This window comes from Aplidium turbinatum, chromosome 12 (assembly GCF_918807975.1).
Source record: "Aplidium turbinatum chromosome 12, kaAplTurb1.1, whole genome shotgun sequence".
NCBI classification, from domain to species: Eukaryota; Metazoa; Chordata; class Ascidiacea; order Aplousobranchia; family Polyclinidae; genus Aplidium; species Aplidium turbinatum.
In genome coordinates, this window is record NC_137483.1 from 22,170,502 (window position 1) to 22,189,724 (window position 19,223).

The 19,223-nt window shown below is 40.1% G+C and overlaps 1 protein-coding gene across 1 annotated transcript in view; it reads left to right on the top strand.

The window, feature by feature from the left end:
* The window catches only part of LOC145780912 (phosphatidylcholine translocator ABCB4-like), a 52,131-nt gene that overhangs the window by 24,357 nt on the left and 8,551 nt on the right, over nt 1–19,223 (top strand). Inside the window, exons 8-14 of the mRNA XM_082592573.1 lie at nt 3,550–3,730; nt 14,222–14,443; nt 14,533–14,664; nt 15,656–15,834; nt 16,351–16,561; nt 17,252–17,401; nt 17,857–17,962. Coding sequence (XP_082448699.1) covers nt 3,550–3,730; nt 14,222–14,443; nt 14,533–14,664; nt 15,656–15,834; nt 16,351–16,561; nt 17,252–17,401; nt 17,857–17,962 — 1,181 coding nt within the window. The remainder of the gene's footprint in view (nt 1–3,549; nt 3,731–14,221; nt 14,444–14,532; nt 14,665–15,655; nt 15,835–16,350; nt 16,562–17,251; nt 17,402–17,856; nt 17,963–19,223) is intronic.

Here is a 19,223-nt window from a genome sequence, read left to right on the forward strand (position 1 = left end):
AGGCGCTTCAGTAGTGCAGCGCGGGATGTGAGTTTCTTGCGCAGTGACACCAAATGGTGGCGGTATGTGAGCGATCTGTCTAGTGTCACCCCAAGATACCCGGCTCGGGGCAGAAGGACAGAGATTTTCCGTTGTTGTGGACATGTAGCTCACGATCAGCTTCCCGATTGTGTAGGTGGAAACCTGCGCCACAGTTTTGGTTTCGCTGAGTTTCAGTCGCCAGTTCTGGAGATAAGCTGAGATGGTTTGCATGTCCTGGCTCAAGATGTCTTCTAGATTTTCCCACGACTTTGTGGAGTGGAGAATTGCCAGATCGTCCGCATAAGCGTATTTTGCGGAGACCTTGGTTGGCAGGTTGTGGGTGTAGATGTTGAAAAGAAGTGGAGCCAGGACGGATCCCTGTGGGACGCCGTTTTTCAGGCGTCTCAGTCTGCTTCGCCGTGGATTGCAGGTGGTGAGGGTGAAGCTTCGATTCCTGACAAGTTCCATAATCATATGGACCATATGTCGGTCAGGAAGCAGGCGAGAGCAGCTTGTAAGTAAGGCCGCGATGCCATACAGTATCGTAGGCAGCTGTGAGATCTAAAAAGACAGCGCCGGCCTTCTTTTTTGCCTCAAAGCAGTCCTCGATATCTTGGGTCAACAGTGTGACCTGATCTACAATGGATTTTCCGCGCCAAAACCCAGTTTGCTCTTTTGGAAGAAGCGGATCGATGATTGGGTTGACGCGGGCATAGATCAGCTTTTCGAGGATTTTGAAAGGAACGCATAGGAGGGATATCGGACGATAACTCCTTGGGTCCTCTGGTGGCTTGTGAGGCTTAGAGATCGCAACTACTAAAGCTCTTCTCCAGATTTTTAGAATTGTGAGGTGGTGCAGGCAGGAAGAGAGGAATCTACGTAACCAGGACTTTGAGGCAGGGCCAGCATGGAGCACAAGCTCAGGGCAGATCTTATCCGGCCCTGGAGACTTGTGTGGTTTCACTAGGCGGAGGGCGGTGGCGAATTCCTCTGGGGTGAAATCTCCAGAGATTGTTTCTTTTTGTGGTGTTACCACTCGCCACAGGGCAGACACTTCCTTGGCGACAAGGCGGGATGTCTCGCGGTCCTCTGTCTTGTAGACCCCGTTCTGCACTAGCTGGGAAGCGATGGCATTTGCAGAAACGGGGCACTGGCGAGAGGAGTTTGCTGAGCGCCCAGTGAGGTTGTTGATGATGCTCCATTCTTTGCGGCTTGAGTGTGAGAAGTCGATGGTTTGGACGGCTTCATTCCATCGCTCAAGCTTCTTTGCGTCCAGCCGCTCAAGTAGTCTGGTGGCAGCGGTGTTAGAAGCAGTACCCGGGGTGGCGTTTAGGTAGGAGCGATAGAGAGCTTCACACTCAGAGTCCCAGCATGGTGTATAGCTGGTTCGATGGCCACGTGGTATTGTGGCCTTTGCCGCAATTATTATAGCATTGCAGAAGTCCTGGTATGCCTCGTCTGCGTTGCATGTTTCAGGTGGTGGTAACATTGCAGTAGACTCATTGGTCAAGAGGCTATATTGATTCCAATCGACTTTTTTGAAGCTCCATCGCTTCACCGGTGAACTCGGGACAGGAGCCACAAGTTTTGGGGCGATGATGAGGGATGGCCGGTGTTGGGACCGCAGGAACTTCTCAAGCACACGTCTGTCTGGAAGAGAGCTGTCGACACTCGCGAAGGCCAAGTCAGGGTTTGTCCCTGTTCCCCAGCGGTCGGAGTGGAAACTGACTGGTTCCTTTGGATTGAATAGGAGGGCAAGATGGTTTGTAGAGGCCCAGTCAGCCAGCAATTCACCGTCGCTGCTTGTGTTGTTGTAGCCCCAGTCGATGTACTGGCAGTTGAAATCGCCAGCGTAGAGACTGGGGGAGGGGAACGTTGGAATGGATGAAGGCAACATTCGCGAGGGAGGGGGCTTGTAGATGTTGACGATGTCGTAGTCTGAGATACATATGCACATTGCACACCCACTCAATCTTGGCATCAGTTGGAAATTGGTCAACAAACGTCCACTTCAGGCTCTCATGCACAAACGTGGCAATGCCGTGCTTCCTGCTTAAGGTAGACCCGGCTAGCGTGTAGTTGGGAATAGCTAGCCTATCTGCAGAAGTGCAGTGGGTCTCCTGGAGGAGGATGACGAGTGCCCGGTTGGTATGCCGAGCTGCTCCACAACTTTGGTCTTGCTTGTTGTGTAGCCTTCTATGTTGAGCTGCAAAATGGTGGGGCGTCTGAACTTTTCAATTGCCCCTTGCAGCTGTGCCGTCCGGGTGGAGGCTCTTTGTTGACAAGTTTCGTTTCTCATCTGGTTGAAAGCAGATGGTACTCACAGGATGGGGCACGAGGAGCCATTTGTCGTCCATTCCTTGACTCTCATCCACTCCAATACACTACTGCGCCCTTGTATGGTGTACGGTCGTTTGGTCGACAGAAATTTGGTCGACAGGACGTTTGGTCGACAAGACATTTGGTCGATAGGACGTTAGGTCGACAGAACGATTCATTTTAGAATTAGGGTTAGAGTTAGGGTTAGGTTAGGGTTAAGGTTAGTTAACTAACCCTAACTCTAAAACGAATCGTTCTGTCGACCTAACGTCCTGTCGATCAAACGTCCTGTCGACCAAATGTCCTGTCGACCAAATGTCTGTCGACCAAACGTCCTGTCGGCCAAATGACCGGGTACCCCCTTGTATAGTACCACGATGCTCACACTCACCTGCTCGCACCCATCCATCAATAAAAACTTACGTATTGTAACGGGATAATTGAAACCAATACCCGCTAAGTTTTTATCTGACATCGTCTCAGCTGAGCTTCGCTGCAGAGCTGCCTCTCCTTGGCTAACTGATCAGTGGAGTTGTCCAATCTACAGCTACCAACGCCTCACGTCAAGATAACTCTTTATTGCTCAAGCGCAATCCTTACTGAAGCACAACATCAGTGCTTCATCTGCATTACTAACAACTGGAAAGCGCCGTGGACACACAACACCTCCAGACTCCAATCATTTGTCCCTGACGCTTGACTTATGCCACCCGGAAAGGAGCTCTGTCGACCTGCCTGGATATGACTGAGCACCCTCTTGTTGACATTGGAAGCTTCAGATCGTTCGTGCACAAATGGGACCTAACAGCGTCTATGGCATGCAACTGTGGTGCAGAAGAACAAACTGTGGACCACACACTTTACTGCTGCCTGACTTTTACTCCAACAAGTGCGGTTGGTCTGTCAATACTCGATGAAGTGGCTGTAAAAACAACTCATATCATACGAAAAAAAAACTTAAGGCGGAATGAGCCGTTTTTGCAATAGAATTTGTGGTTATAGCTAAACACCAAATCTGAGAATGCTTTAAGTTTTCATGAGCACCACAGTAAAATCTAAATATACGTCGATTTGGCTTGGCTAAATCAAACATTATTGAAATAGACTTCTTTATTTCTGCTCCGTTATAAATTTTTAGTTTTTCTCATTATTTTTAGGTCTATGCAATGCTAAAAACTGTTTTAATCGTTTTTTGTTTGTTTTTTGTAGCAATTTAACACACTGGTGGGTGAAGGTGGTGGGCAGTTAAGTGGAGGACAAAAACAGAGAATAGCAATTGCAAGGGCGATTGCTAGAAATCCAAAAATCTTGCTCCTGGATGAAGCTACATCAGCGTTGGATAGAGAAAGCGAGTCTTTGGTTCAAGCAGCCTTAGAAAAGGCTGCGTCAGGTAACCAATTACGGTGATGTTTGTATGTAAGATGCTAGCCTAAAAAATTCTAAGCCAATGTCAAATTTCATGCTAAACCACGGTGTGACTTTAGTAAGCCTACTTACTGTAAGCAGAACACTTTTTATTTACTTTTCAAGATGAAAGCATTGATTATACAAAAACTTTTGCTTTACTTAAATGATTACGTTACTGAGGTTCAACTACAAGTTGGACAAACTGTCGAAAAACTTTCAATGGAAATGCGATATTGTGATTGCTGTGTGATGAATTAGGCTCACAAAAAGGAAAATTGGAATAACTATAATGGCAATACATCGTCCCATGTTCAAAAATAAAAACAAAAAATACTAGACCTACTTGTAAAAGTTACAAACAATCTCCGACCTATATGCCAATGAATTATTCAGCATCTTTAGTTGTAACTCATTGGTTGTTGTGAAGCTAATTACTGTACGTCGTGTAGACCAACGGTTCAGGACTATGGACTATAGACCAGACCAATCTATGAACCGGTGCCGATGCGTCGTAAATGTTTTGCTAGTCTGGGAAGTTACCAGTGGCGTACCGTGACCACTTTAACAGGGTGTTCAGTGACGGCAAAGCATCAGCTGGGGGCCTCCCCCAGAAAATTTTTAAAATTAACATTGAATTTGGTGCGTTCTGAGAGCATTTTCAGTACAAATTCTGTACATGAACAGAACTGACAAAAATAATGTTGTCGGAATGGAGAAGAATACAAAATAAATATTTATTTGACAGCGCCTATTGAATGAAAGACTTAATAATATCAAACATTAAGTTGCATTTCTAAAGTCACATACTTCAGTTCACTTTTTATTTCCGACCATCAAAACGAACAATATTACTTGCCATAACACAGCAGGAGTCTGAAAAAACGCGAAAGTTAAAGCGTGCTCGAGATGGAAATGATTTACTTCATGCGAAGATTAGGCACGGTCGCAACACCTTGAGAAATGTACAAGTGAATTAAAAACAAACATGTAGTAAAAACGGATGTAGTCTAAACGCAGCTTTAGCCACTAGCCAATTTTTTGATTATCATTACCGGTATCATTTTGTTCATTGGCTTCACATTTTAATATATATATATTATATACCGTACCGGTGGTACACCCAAGACGAAATAAACATAGGCAATAATTAATGTGAGACAAACCAGGAGACACAGAAAACGACTTTGAGTCAGCTGGCACCTGCTACATAATTAAGGTGTTTCAGCAATAAGGTACAATACCAGTAACATACAAACACTCTAATTACAAAACGATTTAGATGTGTTGTTTTAGAATGGTGCATCAATGATATTGGCTGTTGCCATAAGCTTTGTTGCAGATTCAGACAAGCTAGTCCTAATTTACTGGCACTTGGTGCATAAAAAACATTTTATCTTATCTTGTTTCCAACTCTGATCACCTCAAACTCTAATCCAACAAGCTAAAACTTGCTATTGCCTGGGATTCCCCCAATGACGCGCCAAGGTGTGCAGATCAGCGAGTGCACAGCCTGGCCGATCTAAAACCATTGCTGTTTTCGCTGCCTTGTGACGTCATTATTCTTAATTGTTTATTTTAAATAGCACTCGCCAAGCTGTCAGTGCACACCCAGCTTAACGGTAATGACCAAAAAAAATTAAAGGCAATGACCTCAAACTTTGGAGTATTAAAATTAGAAGGGGACAAGTTTTGCAATTGAAAAGAAAGCAATCAGCATGCAGCAAGATGTTAGAATATCATGAAAGTAAAGAACATCGACAACCGATGGAAGTTTTCTTTTTTTCTGGATTTCTTGGGGTGTTTAGTGCACACCTTGAACACCCTGAATATACGCCACTGGAAGTTACTTACTTTCTTTCTTACGTTTCTTATGAACCTTCTTTATTTACTTGTATTTTACTTACGTACTTACTTACGTACTTACTTACGTACTTACTTACGTACTTACTTACGTACTTACTTACGTACTTACTTACGTACTTACTTACGTACTTACTTACGTACTTACTTACGTACTTACTTACGTACTTACTTACGTACTTACTTACGTACTTACTTACGTACTTACTTACGTACTTACTTACGTACTTACTTACGTACTTACTTACGTACTTACTTACGTACTTACTTACGTACTTACTTACGTACTTACTTACGTACTTACTTACGTACTTACTTACGTACTTACTTACGTACTTACTTACGTACTTACTTACGTACTTACTTACGTACTTACTTACGTACTTACTTACGTACTTACTTACGTACTTACTTACGTACTTACTTACGTACTTACTTACGTACTTACTTACGTACTTACTTACGTACTTACTTACGTACTCACTTACGTACTCACTTACGTACTCACTTACGTACTCACTTACGTACTCACTTACGTACTCACTTACGTACTCACTTACGTACTCACTTACGTACTCACTTACGTACTCACTTACGTACTCACTTACGTACTCACTTACGTACTCACTTACGTACTCACTTACGTACTCACTTACGTACTCACTTACGTACTCACTTACGTACTCACTTACGTACTCACTTACGTACTCACTTACGTACTCACTTACGTACTCACTTACGTACTCACTTACGTACTCACTTACGTACTCACTTACGTACTCACTTACGTACTCACTTACGTACTCACTTACGTACTCACTTACGTACTCACTTACGTACTCACTTACGTACTCACTTACGTACTCACTTACGTACTCACTTACGTACTCACTTACGTACTCACTTACGTACTCACTTACGTACTCACTTACGTACTCACTTACGTACTCACTTACGTACTCACTTACGTACTCACTTACGTACTCACTTACGTACTCACTTACGTACTCACTTACGTACTCACTTACGTACTCACTTACGTACTCACTTACGTACTCACTTACGTACTCACTTACGTACTCACTTACGTACTCACTTACGTACTCACTTACGTACTCACTTACGTACTCACTTACGTACTCACTTACGTACTCACTTACGTACTCACTTACGTACTTACTTACGATCACAAGTGATCTTGAAGATCAAGATCACGATCTTGATCTTCGTGATCAAGATCTTCGTGTAAAGAAGGGAGTCATTTGATTAATTGAAGAGTCACTAGGTAAACCATAATGGTGTATCTGCCTGTTGCATGCCAATGAGATTCCTCTCAGGTATCTTTTTCAGAAGATAAATGGTCCAATTACTGGCCCCCATGGATTTGCAGGACCAATCGGCAAAGCCGTTCATACCTGTGACCGTCAACCACTGGTAAATTTTGACAAAATACCTTGCGATTTAGAGCACATACTGCAACCAAAAGACTTAACCCTTAGGCGGTTGGGCTCCTGGAGTCTTGCTCAGTTTGGGGGGGGCTGTCGATTCTTCTTATGCTTTTGGAGTGATATCTCTGTTATTTTTTAAGGCACGGTTTCAAAATTTGGGATTCACTTTGTAAAACTATTCACGCAGAGCATATCCGAAAATTAAAACTATGTAAATTTTAGAACTGCTTATATACGTTGAAATGTTGATGTGACTTATGACATTTGAATTATTTGGTATTTTTTGATAGAGTAATGAAAAACATGCATTGCAATGTTGTGAATAATTTTTTTTTACATAATCTCAATTTAAATCATTTGATTAACGAGACATGGGCCAAATTAATTGCTTTCATCCAGCTGGTGGGAAAATTTTGAACAATAGAATATGAAATATTTCAGAGGATGTGCTGAGAAATGCCTTATATCTCTCAATTTATAACCTTTATTCGCTCAAAATTTCAGCTCAATAGAGGTGAATAAAAGTTAGGAAAAGTCAAGAAATCTCGTAGTCGCAGCCTCAGTGGTTTTAGAGATACAACTGTTGATACAAAAAAGTTGAATTGACAGCCCCCCCCCAACCTTCAAAGGGTTAAGCACCGATCAGAAGTATCTGTTTGAAATCTATCTGACTATTAGCAAAGGTTGTTGCTCCTTGAACCTTTCACTCAAATGCCCTGGTACAATTAATCAAGCAAGATGGCTGACTTTAACAAATCGCATATTGCGGTTGCATATTTCAACAGAAGCACCGTCGATAGAATTGAAGACTGTTGTCACCTTTATTTTGAAAGTGTATGCACCGATGTGGTTCTCTATTAAAAAGGCATGTTTGTGTACAGATGGAGCAAAAAATGTCCACAACATGGTAGACAAAGGCCAGATATCTTGAGGATGAGCTTAAGGAAGTTGTTATGAATGCTATCCAGAAAAATGTCTTTTTTTGCACACCCTGAAAACTTTCTGCTGGCAATGTTGGCAGACAACAACATCAGTATCAGAGAACTGGCTCTCAGGCGAATACTGAAGTCCAGAGAACGCAAGAGCAGCAGTACAGTGCGAGTTTTTAGAGTGCCAACCTTGAGCCTTCACGCTAGGAATTATATAGAAATAATTGACTGACACTGAACTGGCACGAAGATATCACTGAACCTCCCCACACCAAGAACCTTAGCAATGAAGATTTGATTAATACGATCAAAACAAATCCATTCACGATGAGTCCTCTCACAGTTGAAAGTTTACCCTGTCATAACCAGGCTGTGGAACGCCATGTTAAGCTTGTGACAGAGGCTTCAGGCTCCGTTTGTGGAGAAGATAACAGAAATGGTTTCATCAGGGCTCGATTAGAGAGCAGGCGCAAAATGCCAAAGTTTGACAGCAAGGCTGATTTCAAAGTTTTGAATTTCAGTGAAGGTTACATTGAACAGGTCATTCTGGGGTGAAATTCATATCCCTTGGAATTCCCAGAATGCTCTTGGGCGACAAACGCATTCCATCCCCGGATTGTCCCCTAAAAGGTTCACATGTAGCCTGTAGGACTACCTCCACGTGGCGTGAACTGGAAACGTTAATTCTACGGGCTTAACGGCTAAACGTCCTATCCTACTCTGTTGCAATTATTGAAGGTATTTTTAATTTCTAGATGAATACTACACTAAATAAAGCTTCCATCTGTATTTGCTATTATCAAAAATTACAATCGTACCTACGACAGAAAACAGCATAACCATATAGCTGTTAAACGTTGGAGCAAATCGAAAAAGAAGTGTGTAACATGGATAGGACATGTAAAAAAATGAATTTGGCGGCCATATTGGATTTGGTGACGTCATAATTTGCTCACGCTGTCATCATACGTATTTCTAGTGTTTTATGACATGAACGAGGAAAGCTTGTTGAAATATAATGAAAATTGGGCAATAGGGTGGCTCTTATTTGGCAAAAAATGAAAAAAATTTGAATTTTGTGTGGGACACCCTTTGAAAAGGTGAGGTTGTCAGAAAAAATAACTCCTGTAAAAAAATTTTTGACTTTGAAATTGATTTAGAGGTGGCCCTCCCCCCCTAAAGTTTTGCGCCCTCCTCCCAAATACCAAATCTGCATATCTCAAAAACTGTTTGAGCTAAAGATACGGTTTTTGTGTCAAAAGATGCAGAAAGCATGATTTCGTATCTGCTTTCTGAACAGTGATTGCGTCTATCTTGATTAGAAAAGCAGTTATTTAGAAAAAACCTGTTTTCGGTATTCTAGCACAAAACAGTGCTAAACAAGTATTGTGGCCCAAGCTATTCAATAAACAAAGTTCATAAACTAACCTGTAAAACTGGTAAAGTAATAAACGAAATAAGTATTCCTAAACTTTTATGCATTCATGAATAGCTAAAATGCCCGTTTTTTGTCGTATTCCTTGAAGAAACTCCTGAGTGTGGAATCTGCTTTCAAGCTTCAGGTGCTATGCATTGCACTTGTTGGAAGGCGAAGGCGATTTATGCAAAAGCTTGGTCTGCATTTATGGTATCTGTCTGAAGAAATGGTTGAACTAGCCTTGTTTGACTCTCGATTGTCTGTGGAAAGTAACAAGGTAATGGTGGCAACCATGTTAAATGAAACAGCAGAACGTCCACCAAGGAGACGAAGCATCAAAGTAGATGCGTTTCTTAGCAATAAGGGTCTAGAACAGTATTGCACCTCTAATTCAAAATGGTTTCAGCTGTTGGGTGAAGATGAAGCAATAATTAGACTTTCAAAGGATCCTGCTCATTGGACTGAAGATGGTGCATTTATTCAAGCTTTACACATGGCGAAGGGACTTTCAGTAGTCAATGACAGAGCAGAGAGAGGAGTTGCTCTCAGTCTAATCCCGGATTTTAACAAACTCTCAACTGAAGATGAGTACCAACTTCAGTTTCTTTTGCAAGTTGTTACTGAACACAGGAAACTGTTGAATCCAAATTCCAACAAGAACAATATTGTCGATTCTTCTTTGTTTAAACCTTCTTTGTTACTCCAGGGGTCAAGGGGCTCTATCTTTTACCACCCTTGGGCAGTGCCGATGTGGTTTAGATGCTTGAGCAGGTGTCGAGTAGCAATTGCATTGATTCGTCATCCAGTTCAAGCAGACCACGCACACCATTTGGCGCAGTTACAGATGGTGTGGTCTGTGGTTTGTTCCTCTATGCCACACTCACAGATTGCGGATGGAGCCATCCCCAATTTGTGCATGTTTGAGCGGAATAGTCTGACTCCAGTAGCCCAGCACGCAGGCGGTTGTGCCACACCCAGGCCTTCCTTGGCAAATTATGCATTCTGGTTGGATGGGGGCTGGTGTCGGAGATAAAACTTTAGAGCCTTGAGGAGTTCTTCTTCTTCTCTGAGCTCTATTTGTTGTCCTCCCAGGTAGCCGCGCTGATGGATTGGTTTTCAGCGGTTTTCATCAGGAGTTGTGCGTCACATACAAATGGGTGTCTCGATTTCAGTTGGCGAGGATGCTCGATTGCTCGCTCACAGACTTGTAGAGACTTGAGTGGAGCAAGTGGTTGGGATTCGTAATGCCGAGAAAGAGACAGGATGGCTTCTTCGCGACAAAACTCAGCTGGTTGGTTGCCTGCAAGGACAGGGAAATTGTCCGATTGTGTACAATGTGTAGGTCGCAGACATCCTGTCACGATACGCAAGGCAATATGTAAAATATTGTCGATAATATCGCTTCTTGCAGTACTGACCAGAATTACATTTTGAAATGAATATCGTTACCAGTGTTCCCTCTAAGGTGCAAAAATTAAGAAAAAAAAACGAAATTTTGTAGACGGTTTCGTGGTCACAAAAAAGGTTGTAAAATCAAGATTTGGTCAAATGCGTTTTTTCTAAATAACTGCTTTTCTACTCAAGATAGATGCATTCAATGTTCAGAAAGCAGATAGAAAACCATGTTTTCTGCATCTTTTAACACAAAAACCGTATCTCTAGCTCAAGTGGTTTTCGAGATACGCAGATTTGGTATTTCGAGAGAGGGCACAGAACTTTAGGGGGGGAGGGCCACCTCTAAATCAACTTCAAATTTAAAAAAAATTTGCAAGAGTTATTTTTTATGACAACCTCACCATTTGAAAGGGTGTCCCATGCAAAATTCAAAATCTCAATTTTAAGAGCCACCCTATTGGGCAAGTATTCGCAAAGTTATGGTGAATTTACTGTATTTTCAAGCAAAGTTGGCGGCCATTTTTGATTTGTGGATTGAGATTGGCCGAGTGGTTAGCGCGTTGGGCTCGCAGTCGAGAGCCTGCATGTTCGACTCCAGCCACCCGCACTTGCTGTTGTTTCTCTGGGCAAGAAACTTTACGATAATTGCCTCTACCCCGTGATCGATTTCGAGTAATGGGTAGTACCAAATTTCAGTCATAAGTAGAGTAGACAACCGGAAACATACATTGCCGTCGGCTGCAGCGTGGGTCAGGTGTACGTCGGAAGGCGTACACCGATGCATAGCGTTCAAGTCCGCTTTCCCGCAATGCAGGATAAAGATAATAAAACAAACAAAACAACAAACAAATACATTATTTTTTTTATTTTTTTTTTTCACAAATGTGTTTTTCATGAACAAAAGCAACTTTTTAGGGGGCTATGTTTTTGAATTTTGCGAAAAAGTTATTTTCACTCCACCCTACTGTACAAAGTAGTTAGTGGCAACTACTTACATTAAGCCACTGTTAATATAATATGTGTCCAACAAAAGACGATTTAAAGTCACTATCTAATCTGGTCAGCGTTGCCATTTCAAAATTGAAAAATAGTTAAGATATGATTTAACTTAAATTCAAAATAGTTAAGATAGTTGGAAACAATAGTATAAAATTAAAGACATTTTTAGGTCCTTGATAGTAGTGGAACCCACCTGAATTCGCCAGGGTCGTAGTTTGAGAGGATAAAGTTCCTTCTTTGAGATTATACAAAAAGTGGTGGAGTAAGTAAGTAAGTAGTAGCAACAGTCACTCAATTGCTGACGTAGTTTGCATAGAACTGCAACAGTAAGTAAGTAAGTAGCAACAGTCACTAACTTACAGTATTACAATTCTTAGGCCAGTGATCGAGTAGTTAAAATTAAAAGTTAGCAATACCAACTATAAATACCTTTACCCAGGTTGCTCATAGCAATTATTTTTTGCAACATCATTGATCAAAAACTTCATTTTTATTCAAATACACAAAAAGCGATCTTGATCTTCAAGATCACTTATTTTTGGTGATCTTGATCTTGATCTTCAAGATCACCAATACTGGTGATCTTGCCCATCTCTGCTTACTTACTTACTCACTCACTCACTCACTCACTCACTCACTCACTCACTCACTCACTCACTCACTCACTCACTCACTCACTCACTCACTCACTCACTTACTCACTTACTCACTTACTCACTTACTCACTTACTCACTTACTCACTTACTCACTTACTCACTTACTCACTTACTCACTTACTCACTTACTCACTTACTCACTTACTCACTTACTCACTTACTCACTTACTCACTTACTCACTTACTCACTTACTCACTTACTCACTTACTCACTTACTCACTTACTCACTTACTCACTTACTCACTTACTCACTTACTCACTTACTCACTTACTCACTTACTCACTTACTCACTTACTCACTTACTCACTTACTTACTTACTTACTTACTTACTTACTTACTTACTTACTTACTTACTTACTTACTTACTTACTTACTTACTTACTTACTTACTTACTTACTTACTTACTTACTTTCATCTAGTATGTAATCACAAGCAATGCAAATTTGTTACCCTCTTAAAAACTGAGTTTGCTCTACTGTGTCTTGCTTTCGTTGACATCTCAAAATTGTTTCGTCATAAACTGCGTGTAGATTTCAAACAGTTTTGTAATACCATGTAACCTAGTCGGCAGTTTTGTTCTAACTTGGAAAAAGTCAAGATGGTTAAGATAGTTGGGAACAATAGTATAAAATTAAAGACATTTTGAGGTCCTTGATAGTAGTGGAACCCACCTGAATTCGCCAGGGTCGTAGTTTGAGAGGATAAAGTTCCTTCTTTGAGATTATACAAAAAGTGGTAGAAAAATAGCGTCTCGAAATGGGGTAGACGCTTTTCAAATAACCTATGCGTTGACAAAAGTATATTAGAAGCTTATGTGAGGATTAAAATTATTATGAAGTGAAGTTATAATTAAAGAAAAGTGAAAATGTTGCGATAGTCTTTGGAGTTGACAAAGCAGAAAAGAGAAATGAAAGTATCAAAAAAACGAATCCAAATCGGAGAGCTGAAACACAAGCTGAGAGAGACACGCTTTAAATGGCTGGGTCACGCCGTAAAGAGAGAGGAAGCCTACGTCGGAAGAAGAATAAGACAATTCAAAGTTGGTGAAAGAAGGTGAGGAAGGTCGAAAAAAGTTAGACAGATTATGTGGCAGAAGATATAGTAATCATGAGAGTGGAGAAAAAAGCTTCGGACAGAGTGACGGGAGGACTGCAATGTGCACCAGTGACTCCACTTGAAGTGGGAATAAAGCCAGAAGAAGAAGGTTACGAGAAATCTTTTTTTATATTTAGTTTTAGCAATAAATCCGACTGAATGCCGAAGTACCGCTCCTTGTTTCAGAAATTTTTTTGGTATCTTGCTTGTAACGCACACTGGCAGCGAAACAGCTATTTTCTGGTACCGTAACATTGATTTTATATGTAAATAGATCAACATTTTGTTATTTGAGTTGATTTGATTGCTATTTTGTTGTAATTTTTGTCTCAAATTTGTAGCTTATTTATGGTACGAAGGATAACTTTGGTTTGCCAAAGATTACAAATAGGTTATATTCCATACGATCTTTTGTTGTGGGACCGTGAACATTTTTAAAAACATTTATCGGTTCCACGGTATAAAAAGGTTGGGATCCATTGGTGTGACTGTAAACTATCACCCAAAGTATTTACAACAAAATTCGGATATGTAGGAGATTTGGACAATTTTCAACGTCTTCGAAGGAGAAACAAACTTTATTAAAGAAGAAGAACATATTTTCCAACAGTAGGACGCATGGCAACATTATTTAACAGGTTAAAGTATTTTTCTTAAATTTTACGGACAGGACGTACAACGATCATAATAGCTCATCGCTTGTCAACTATCAGAGGAGCTGACAACATAATTGCCATGCGAGGGGGACAAGTAGTGGAAGTAGGATCTCATGACGAGCTTATGAAGAACAAAGATGGTGTTTATTTTTCTCTCACCAACGCCCAAGCTAAAGTTGATCACATAGAAGAACACGAAACAGATTTGGTTGTTCCAAAGACAAGACATACCTCCGGTAACGTGTTTCAATGTATTCTTTTGATATTTTTAAGACGGAGATCGATAAACTCTCCATCAGAGTAATTATGTTCAAAATCACTCTAGATATCAGCCATAAAACGTCAGAGAGGTATAGAACCAAATCAGAGTTGTACATAGACGACGAGGAAGTATTACCTGAATTCTCTTTTTTACGAGTATTGGCAATGAATAAGTCGGAATGGCCTTATATAGCAGGTAAGCTATGACTTTGTTTATTATTATTTCTTTGCTAATTTTTAAAATAATTTGCAAAAATTAAATTTGTTTTAACCCCATCTGAATCAGTCTTTGTGTTGAATTGCAAGTAGTAACATTCTTCTTTTATCAAATGAATTAAAGTGAACTTAATAAGCCTACACTTGTATAACAATCTGGAATAGGCTTTATTAAAATAAAAGGCTACTATACCTGCAATGAAAAGAATACATAAATAACTCCTTCCTACAGTGCACAACGCTGCAACAACAGAACTGAACGAATGAATGGTTGAAGAAAGCGTAGAACCAAAGCGTGTAGAAAACAAGGAAATAATTAACTAAGTAGAATGCTTGAGGAACAGAGCGCCGTTCTCAGAAACCCACGACATGAATATCTCTCTCAATCACAATTTATATATTTTCTTCAGATGAATAGGTCGTCTTCAGGCACATCGCGACGCGCAAAACAAAGAAAAAATAAATTGAAAAGTCAATCGTGGTATCCTATCCACACACTGGGCAGTTTTGAGTTTCATACTTTTTCGTCCTGATAACACATATTGTAACTTAGTCGAAACATCGACAATCAATTTGTTAGAAGAAATTTTTGAAGCTGTTACAGCATTGGCTGGTCGGCTTTGAATCTTTATTTTCGGACTCACAAAGGCTTGAAAGGTTATTTCTGATTGTTTTACATACTTGTAGAGGCTTTTGACACAGTGCCGGTTACCGAGATTGACTGAGTGAAGTTCCGATTGTTGAAGTCTTGTTGCTGGAAAATTATCCTATCCATTAGATGCCGTTGAATGGAAAGCAGTCCTCAAGTGCACACCCCGAGAGCCAAACCAGCACTGCGTGATCTTAGGTCGGTCGCTCACAAAGCTAATTTGAGGGAGAAGTTGTAGCCAACCCATTTACGGAATGCCAGTGGAATTGTGCCTTTGACCAATATTGCATTTGAAATATTAAGAACTGATATTACTTTTTAGGTGGCTGCGTGCTTTCATGTATTACTGGTTCTATTTTGCCGTTAGCTGGTTTGCTGAGTGCTTTATTTCTTGGGGTTTTTGCTCTAGCCACTCCAACCGAACAGCTTCAACAAGCATTATTTCAAAGCCGTATATTTGCTGGAGCAGCACTTGTGTCATTATTAGGATATCTCATTCAGGTGCAGTTAATTGTTTAATTATTTTTCTTTAAGATCAGCAGTTAAACTATAACTATGTGCATACTCAAACTATGTGCATCCCAACACCCTGACAAGTGATAAAAAGTTTTCAAGGACGTTGCACAATCATTTTGTTTCCAAAATAAAATTTCATGATACTTTAAAACTCCTCACACTTTTAATTCAGTGCATTTGATTATTGCATCTTAGTTTGAAAATGTAGAATTATTTCCACACATGTAAGTAATGTCAGTATTTTTTTTTATTTTCAAGTTTACTGTATTCCTCTGGGCAACATTCGCAGACCAATGAGGGAGCCAAACCTCACTTGTAGCCTACATTGAATGATAATGATACAAGCTATTTAACATCACATCAAAAAACTAATCCACAATACTGAATAGCCAAGTCAAGTCTATTTGTTTGGTGCGAGTTAAAATAGTTTTTCATAGCTGAAATATTGCAATGTATTCACAAAGTATTTTGTTTTGACTGTTCTCGATGTTTTGTTTCTAGTGCGTTGTATTTGCAAAATCAGGAGTTGAGCTGACGATAAGATTGCGAAAAAAAGTTTTCAGAGCAGTCCTACGCCAAGACATGACTTACTTTGATGATCCAAGAAACAGCACTGGAGCTATCAGCGCAAGGTTGAGCAGAGACGCGTCGCTTGTAAAGGGAGCAACTGGAACCAGACTTGGGCTAGCTTTGGCAAATGTCTCAACATTCGGTAACAATCTTCAGCATTGCTTAAATTAAAAACATGAGCATTTTGTAATTTTGTGAAATGAGCAATGTATTTAATTTTTAGCTTTTAACGTAATCCGAAAAAGTTAGCCTATATTTGTTTAGAATTAAAACATTTTTTTAATAAAGAAGTTAAGTTAAATCATATTTTATATCATGTACTAGATCTTCGACTTATTTGATTTTATTCAAACCGCTTCGCAACTTTGGTTTTGAATCTCTATCCTCGAACGGACAAAGCTTATACCGGTAGTATAGGTTATTTTTAGCAGTTTTGCATTCTTGTAGAGTCTTTCAACCACTGACACAGGCCCGGTCACCGAGACTGACAGATTGAATTTTCCAATAGTTGTTCAAGTGTTGTTGCCGAGGAATTATTACTGAATGGAGAATGAAAAGCAGAATGTCGCTGAATGGAGAGCAGAATGTCGCTGAATGGAGAGCAGAATGTCGCTGAATGGAGAGCAGTTGCGCAAGCGCACACCCGGATAGTTGAATCTACGCTGCTTGGCCTTGATCTTGAGTTGGGCGCTAAGCCACTAAGCTGACGGGGTGGACTTTGGCTAACTTTGGTTGATTTTGTGATAAGTAGCTTGTAGAAAACCTTTACTATCAGTTTTGTTTGTATTTCATACTTTGAAGAATTGGTGACAAAGTTATTTTTCATGTTTAGTTGTTGCTGTTGGAATTGCTCTAGGATACAGTTGGAAACTAACATTAGCAAACCTAGCTTTTGTACCATTTGAGTTTTTGTTTCAAAAGATTTTTAAACACTATCTTCTGAAAGCGGAAAGAGACGCTCAAGAAAGTCATGAAACAGCCGGTACGATTGTGAAAGTTTTAGTATTTTAATATGATTATAATGTAAAAGTAAAGATAAAGATCCTATACTCAGTTACTGAGCTTGGGAGATGAGAAGATAAGGTTCTCTTCACACAAAGTCTTCGGCACTAATGAGACTAGGGTGGCCAGTTCCTTTCTTTCGGCCGCCTTTCCTTCAGCAACTATGCCTACCCAATTTATTACACCAGTAGAGATGAGCGGTATTTATCATCAACTAGCAAGGTGTCGAACCTGGTTTGTATTATTGGATATAGAAGATATTGGATATTTTTCCTTGAAAAGATCGAGAGAAAAATAAAATTTAACGCATTCTTGAACTCGACTGCCGAAAAGTACCCTTCGCTTGTCGGGTTACTGGTTATTTCGTAGTTCCTTAAATCCACGCTATGAAGTGAAGAAAACTGTTGGCAAAAAGAAAATGTTTCTTTATCATAGGTGAAATAGCTTCAGAAGCTATTTATAACATTCGGACGATAGCTTCTTTGACAAAAGAGGAAAAGACATACCAACGATATGAGAAAGAATTGCACCGGAAGGATAAGTGAGTTGAATATTATATCTTTTGTAATTTGTTTTTAATGTAAGTTGTTTTACTATCTAATGTAAGATGACAAACAAACATGCAGGGCTGCGATTTTTGCCTTTTTCGGTGACAGTGCCGCTCGACACGCGCCGTCACTATTCAACAAACGCCGTGCCTTACGAAAAAAAAACTGAGAGAGGACGTCAAATCAGGTCGAGAAACAATTGGAGGAGAGCATCACGTGATGTAATCAGAAGAGTGCCGACTTACGTAAATTTTCTTGCGCGAGGTATTTCAAGGCATGGCCTAAAAGCGACGCTTCACGCGAGAAATTCCCAATGCGTCCGCGCATTTTGAACACTGCGGGAAAATTCTTTGATCGAAGTTCTAACGCCTGGCATTATACATTTCGCCACACACGTTTCGTGCTATTCGACACAACGGGTTTCTTTTATAGATGAAATAACCTAGGTTACTTTTAGTTGTCAACGTCTATGCCAGTTTGTATTTTGCCGTATGAGCCAATTAACAATATTGCTTTGTTAAAATGAATCTGTTGGATACTTGTTACGAAAGTTTTACACATCTAGAAAACCGCCTAGTTTCCGACCAGATGTTCAGAAATACAGATGAAAAAAGCCGCTATTTTTATGGAAAAGAGTTTTCTTCCAGAAGAACATTTTGAAGACTGCGGAAAATGCTTTGATCGAAGTTCTTATGCCAGGCATAAAACATTTGGTAACTTGCATATTTCGCTCCTAACTGTGTTTGCGTGCGGGTACGTGCATAACCATTTACGTAGGCTATCAAGCGAGACTGCCAGACTGAAGAAATGCTAAAGGAAAAAATCTCGCAACAGGTTACGCTAGTGGTATAGCCTAAGGCAGGGGTTTCCAACCTTTTTGCGATCTCGTACCACTTGGACGCTCTGTACTGCCAAGCGTACCACTTCTTGCAGAACAATTAACTTGTTCGAATCATATTTTATTCAGAAGAATATTATTGGCGTACTAAAATAACACTAAAGCACCACAACTAAATTTAATAAGATTTTTGAAACAGTTCATAAAAATTTACTAATATCAAAAGACGTCTATTTTAGAATCGTTGGATTAAATTGTACAATTTCTCGAGTTCAAATTTCAAAACTAAATTTTTTACACCAAGTATTTGATAATAGTCAAAATATATACAATAAAATAACGCATGTGCTGCTTTCGAAGTTTGTGATTCCAATAATAATTAATGACTGCGGTGAGGACGTGCTGGAGATATAAAA